The sequence below is a fragment of the Octopus bimaculoides genome, chromosome 18 (genome assembly GCF_001194135.2).
Source record: "Octopus bimaculoides isolate UCB-OBI-ISO-001 chromosome 18, ASM119413v2, whole genome shotgun sequence".
In the NCBI taxonomy this organism is placed as follows: Eukaryota; Metazoa; Mollusca; class Cephalopoda; order Octopoda; family Octopodidae; genus Octopus; species Octopus bimaculoides.
Genome location: NC_068998.1, coordinates 27,373,064 through 27,380,281, shown reverse-complemented (window position 1 = coordinate 27,380,281; position 7,218 = coordinate 27,373,064). Strand labels below are relative to the sequence as shown.

At 35.2% G+C, this 7,218-nt stretch overlaps 1 protein-coding gene across 1 annotated transcript in view; it reads right to left on the bottom strand.

Moving 5' to 3' along the window:
- The window catches only part of LOC106872047 (vacuolar protein sorting-associated protein 37A), a 56,991-nt gene that overhangs the window by 25,348 nt on the left and 24,425 nt on the right, over positions 1-7,218 (bottom strand). Inside the window, exons 3-4 of the mRNA XM_014918886.2 lie at positions 5,787-5,901; positions 3,946-4,028 (exon numbers count right to left, since the gene is read on the bottom strand). Coding sequence (XP_014774372.1) covers positions 3,946-4,028; positions 5,787-5,901 — 198 coding nt within the window. The remainder of the gene's footprint in view (positions 1-3,945; positions 4,029-5,786; positions 5,902-7,218) is intronic.

The window sequence follows — 7,218 nt, the reverse complement described above, 5'->3', positions numbered from 1 at the left end:
TAAATTGATTCGCTCCCTAATTAGTTGGGCTATGACCCTCTCTGTAACTTTCATAACCTGATCTAACAGCTTGATGCCTCTGTCATTATTTGTATCTAAAGCGTCCCCTTTACCTTTGTAGCAGTTGACTATGATGCTGCTACACCAGTCATTGGGTATGACTCCTTCGTGTATCACCTGGTTCGTAATACGGGTGACTAGGCTATAGCCAACACTGCCAGATATTTTGAGCATCTCTGCAGTGATTCCTGATGGGCCGGGGGCTTTCCCGGTCTTCATACTCTTAATTGCTTTATCTACCCTGGTACTATCAACTCGGATAGCTGGTCCCTCTATTGGGTCGACATACGGCAGGCTCTCTTTCTCCCATTCATTCTCTTTATTCACATATACACACTGATACATATATGTGTACACATACAGATACCCACGTATACTAACCTCTGTAAGTATCACATATACATACCTACATACATAACCATTTATATAAATAAATAGCATGCGAAGGGCTAGACTAATGTAGGGCATGAAGAAGGTGGAAACAAAAAGATATAGAAAAAACAGATAGTTATGGTAATGGTCACAAAGCAGCGGAAATAAAAATTTAAGATGAACTATTTCTGTAGCAGGTATGTATGCCTCCATATTTGAGGTGTACATGCATCCTAGATAAGATGGGATAGTGGTTTCATAAGTAGTGGACTCTGGTCAGTAATAAAAACGAATGGGAGAAATACATGTGGACATAAGGAAAAATGAAAAACATAATGGTAAAACTCATGTAATATCTGCTGTAAGTGTCTAAACCTCCGTGAGAAGAGTGTGTATATATCTTAGATTAAGTTGCAGTGGAGGTATGGTATATAAGATATATCAATTCCATTGCATAACTTAAAAATAAAGGTAGAGATAGAAATAAGAAATAGAGACAGCTAGAAAGTGCAGTACATATGGGGAGAGGACAAAAAAAAAAAAAATTAAAAACTCATGTTGGATCAGGTGAAATGTGAAAAACAATAAATTATAAATCAACAACTCATAGAAATAATTATTTCGAGAGATTGAAACCTGGAAAAGAATGGTAGGGAGGCAGACACCAATAATACCAATAAAAATAAGAAAAATTTAGGAATATAATCTATAGAAGAAATTATCGGAGTGGGAAGAAGTGAAAAGCAGGATGGTTAGGAGGGGCATGAAAACCTTTTATGAGTTCATGGGTGGATTCCTATGGTAAGGTATTGGGACACTCTGCAGTGAAGCCCCATAGGCTACTGTAAACAGTAGAAAGGGGCTGTTGGGGAGGGGAAGGAAATACCTACGGGGTGGGGGATGGGGACTAAACTACTTCTTCCTTTCCTTCCCTTTTGCCTTCTATTCGTTTTCTTCCATCTCCTTCCCTTTCTCCCTCTTATCATTATCCATATCTACCCTCTTGATTCCCCCCTATCACATAATTTCTTCCCCACAGACCCATCCTGCATACACACTGTTAAGTGTTTTTCCTTTTTACTTCCTCCTGGTACTTTCATAACAACAAAGTCTGACAAATACACAATGCTTCAAGAGAACTACAATATGATATTGTGTAACATTTTAAAGGAAGCATTTTTGAGAAATGTGATTGAATAATACTTTAAAAATAAAAAAAAAAAGAACAGGTTTTACTTTTATGCTGCTAGAAATATATTTCCTCTTCATTTTAATTTAACCCATTGCTTCTTTGTTTTGTATTATTTATATTTTAACAAATGCTTCATAATATATTCTCAGAAATATATCTTCAAAGTGAATATACATTATAGCTTTTGAAATAACATGAAAATGATTTCAAAGACATAAATTTCCCGTGAGAATATTAATGCTTAACATATTACAAGATTACAAAATGAAAGCAGGAAAGTATATAATGTAGTATTATAACGACAAAAGTAGTTATTTACAATTAATATTAATACAATTATATAAGGCAGCAAGCTTGCAGAATCGTTAGCATGCCATGCTGAGTGGCATTTTGTCCATCTTTATGCTCTGAGTTCACATTCGACAAGGTTGACTTTGACTTTCATCCTTTTGGGGTTGATAAAATAAGTACCAGTTGATCACTGGAGTTCGATGTAATTGACTTGCCTCCTCCTCTGAAACTGCAGGCTTTGTGCCAAAATTTGAAACCAATATTGATACAATTATGAAGATAGTGGGTTGACATGCTTGGGAGAGATGTGGAAAAATTTTTTTGTAGTATTACATTCTGGATTCAAATAACTAAAAGTTAACTTTTGTCTTTCATTTCCAAGGGTCAATACAATAAGTACCAATCAAGTACCCTTTCCCCCAAATTGTTGGGCTTGTGCTTACCTCAGACATTACTATTAATACAATTAGGGCAAATAATAAATCTACTTTTGATGTTTTCTTTACATGTGGTTAGTAATTTGCCTATTAACCATTTAAAATGGTGAAACCCATCCAGTGTTCAGCATTCAACTTTACCTTTCATCTTTTAGGGTTAATAAAAAAAAGGACCCAACTATGGCAGTGGATTGGTGGAACTATGAGAATACTGGAAAGGGTGGCTTGTAGTATATGTTTTGAGTTCAAATCCTGCTGTGGGTAACCTGATTTAACACCACCACCACATGTCATCAACTTGGATTTTTACATGTAGTGTAGATCTAAACCTGAAACCATGTGGTTCTAAAGTGAGTTTCTCAACCACATGGTCAGTCCTGAAACAGTAAATATCTAGGAAAATGATGAAACTGAAGTATAGTAGTTTACTTACTGTCTCAATCTAAAGGACTAAAGTAAATTTTATGATAATCTTTCAATGGCTAGTCTCTTAGCTTGTAGCTACTAAGCATATGTAATTATCATTATTTAGCATGTTTAAACGAGCTATTAATTTTACAAAGCCAAATATAAGTCAAAGCTAACTACACTTATTTACAACTATCAGATTACAAAACTTTTTCATTAAGGTTGTTAGGAATCCATTATTCTTTTGTCTAAGTGAACACAGTTGTCTTTCTTGCATCTCTTGATAATACGAGGGTTGGCTGAAAAGTTCATAGGTTGATCAAGATGCTCTCATGGAATGTGACCAAAAGGGGGTTTATTTTTTAACATGCCAAGTTCATTGTGCAGAATATTATCAACTCTCTTGTGGGATATGCTAACAGCACTGGCTATTTGATTTATAGTCAATTGCCTGTCCTCCATCACCATGTGGTGAACACGATCAATGTTTTCCTTGGTGGTGGCAGTTGCAGATGTCCAGACCTTGGATCATCTTCAAGACTCTTCCTTCCCCTCCTAAATTCAGCTGCCCACTTTTTCACTGTTGACAAAGCTGGAGCATCATCCCCTAATGCAGCAACCATGTCCTTGGGGGCTAAACCCTTTTACTGCAGTTATTTGAAAACACCATGAAGCCAAATTTTGTCTATTTTCAAGAGAAGTCACAGCTGACTTCTTTGAACAGTCAGTTTATCTAGAAAGAAACAATGCAGCTATTAATGAGGAGAGTTGAAATGAATGCATGCAAGATTTCACAGCTCTAGCATCTCTCCTCCATAGTCAGCTTATGAACTTTTCAGCCTAAACTCGTATATGCTAGAAGAAATTTTTTTTTTTTGGTGAATTCAATTTTTCATATCAACCCAAACTGAGACTTTCTCATTCTATGATACAACACCTCCCACTTTAAGGTATTCCTAATTTATGTCAGAAGCTATTATTAATAATCTTAAATTTCCCCAAATTCATTTAACACCTAGGCAGTATCTTTCATCAGGGGGTTAGCAACAAATTCTCAGTTGGCTCCCCTACAATCACTGTAGATCTTCCTTCTCTTGTCCTGTTGCACAAATAAACTAACAATGTTACAATATATAAAAGATGTAAAATTGTAAAGAATACTAGGTATTTATGTAGTTTACTTACAATGGTACAAGAATTGGAGGATTCTTGTTGAATTCTTCAATTATAGATTGTATCACAAGACCCAGGTTACTATGCATGGTAAACTAAACAAGGAGAAATAACAATATTAGTATTAAGGATATGCTTATGCAGTGATAAAGATAGTAAAGTATAAATGTTAAACTCAAAAAACATAAACTGAAGCTAATGGAATAGTAATTATACACTGATGTATTTGAACTCATGTCCTTATCTTGGTGGTCACAATGTTTAAGTCTTAAGCATTCACATTGTTCTGTCAAAAGTAATACTTATTTATTTACGTTGCTTTGACTTTATCATGCATTATCTTGTAGCTGTGAGATTTTTATGAGGTAACTGTTAATTTTTAGAATGGTATTGTAGGGTTGGTGTGAGAGGCCAGATCTAGCCAGTTTAATATAAAACAAGTAGAATATTTTAGCTGGATATGGCTAATTTAAATGCTTCAGGGTTAAGCCAACATGTCCTCAAGCACTCTTCAGGTGCCTGTTGTATTCAGTAATGTTCTCAAAATTTCAAACTGAACCCTTTATCAAGTCCATGGATGGGACAGATTGTTCTCATGCTGTTGTCCACAACAAGAATATTCATGTATTACTTTACTCTCCTGCATGTGGTGCTATTTGCTTGTTCTATTGATACTATTTGCATGACTCCATTTGAGAATTATTGAGGTTTTTGTTCATGGAGTCAGTGGAGGTTTAGTATGAGATGTCTAGGTTGCGCAGGAATGATGTGGAAGGTTCAGTAATGAAAAGTGGCACCGTCTGCATAGTAATGAGTTTTACTGGAGGTAATGATCAGTAGGTTGTTGATGTCGAGAAAGAAATTTTGTTTGGAGACATAACTGAATCTTGAGAGACATCAAAGTTATTATAATGTGCAGCTAAGAGGGAGCTCGATCAGAATACACCACAATGGAAGGAATAGACTGATTAGAAAATAGTATTGTAGTAATATGACATGTTATTAATATGTGAAGTGGCTACATAACTGCATTGATTGAGTGCAGTGTGATGAGTTTGACACAATGGAGAAAATCAGGCAAGTTTTCCATTGTCTATGAAAGGTTTGATAAACTATTTGTAAACAATGAATTTCAGTTTGGACTGAAATGTAAGGTATTTTCTTTGGGAAAGTTGAGCTGTCATTATGACAGCAAAACTTACATTCTTGATTTGAAAAACAAATGTACAGTACACATACACGTATGTGTATATTTACATGTAATAAATTCCAGAGAAAAATATTACATTCAGGAAAAAAAGCTATAGTGTACTGCAGACTATATTTGTAGATTTTAAACCAACACTGGAAGTATAAACAGATGTAGACACTTTGCTTTATATACATATATCCGTGAGGTTTATTTAACTGTATGTACACTGTCTGAACATTCTGTATTGGGTAAAAATCTAAAAATATATTTTGTAATACAGTATAGTTTTGAAACAAAATACTTTTAGTGTATTAGTAATTTAATAATTGAACTAGTACAATTAATCAGTCCAATTTACTTAAGCCCTGAGTAATGGATTTAAAAACCAATCACTGTGTGGACTGTTAAAGAAGATAATCAATCACTGATGAAACCCTGACTGAGGATTAAAACTAGTCCACACAGTTTCTTTTTCTGTCCATAAAGATACCACAAAGATATTGTCTACGTCTTTCTATTACATACAATGTTGGCTAATGTCATAGTCTACAGTACAATATAGCAGTGAAATAAACTTGGTTGATGCGCAAGTAATTTATTAGAAAAATAATAAGAACAAATAGAAAAAAATAATATCAAAAAAATAAGAACAGTAACCTACATCATTTAATGAAGGACATCCCACAACTTTTGATTGGGAATCCACCCAAGGGTGTTTGGCAGGAGGTTGTATAGTAACAACTGGTTTCTCCTGTGGAAACTGGGGTGGCAGAGATCTGGAAAAGAAAGATTTTAAACCTTTCAAAAGACTTATTTCAATAAAACATATATACTAATAGTTATACCTGTGAAAGGAAAATATTAGAATTAGTAGAGTCTAGTGAAATCTATTACCACAAGAATATTTAATTAAATCAACATAAACCAGTGCAGAACCTGTGTCTTCCTTGTTTTTTTTCATTCAACTACCATGGTGGTTAAATATACTTTCAAATTTGCTGCCCACTTAGCATCCAAATCCATGCTACATACTCTAAGTAAATCTCCTCCACTTTGCCAGGCTCACATTTCCCGTGTGAAAGAACCTCCAATTGTTTCAACTAACAAAGCCATCAATTCCCACAATGTCCCTTTGATTATCCTCAATGTGCCCCAGAAACAGCCTATAACCCTCACCAATTTCTTCAATCTCTTACATTCTGTAAGGATATAACCTGGTCTTTGGAAACAATACTCTATACCACTCTTACAAAGGGCAATATCTCTGACTGAGCCATCAGTCCTCTTGTCACACTTCCAGCATATCAAACATGACAGTCACTTGTTAATAACCACTCTCACAAAAACTTTAAATTTCACAATCTCTTCATGGACCACCAGTAAGGCTTTCATAGAGCCAAATCTACAGAAGACTGACTCTTGTATGTTACTCAGAGTGGGATCTTGCTGACAATGAAGTTGAAAATAATACTACTGCACTTGACATCAACAAAGCTTCTAGCTGTGACTAGTACAAGAATCTCCTTAGCAAAACAGCTCACCAATGGGCACCCTTCATTGCTCATCTATTGGACCAGTGGGCCTACAGTTAGACGACACTGTTGTGACATGTATTAAAGGAGCTCTCTTTAAACCACTTTATCATCAACTCTGGTATATCCCATACACTTCCTCTTCTACGTTAACCACCAATTTGCCATCACCTAAGTAAATACAGATGATATTATCCTTCACTGCTCACCAACTTTCTATACCTAAACATAGTCCACATGCAACCTAGATGCTACATACTAAACTTCTCTGAATGAAAACATCACAAGCCTTCTCTAATAGAGTCATGGCAGTCTTGTTTCTTTCAATAGTACAAAGATGCAATCCCTACACATCTCAAGAAAACATTATCATATGCTACTTCTGCTAAACATGAACAGTATGCAACTAGATCTTTGAAGGCCACTACAAATGGGCCTCTCTCTCTCTCTCTCTCTTTGATTATTGTCTTAACTTTACATGTGTAAGGGATCATTTTCAAGGTGGAGTGAGTAAATGAAAGTATGTATCATATACTGAGTATTTATGACTTCAGAGCATAT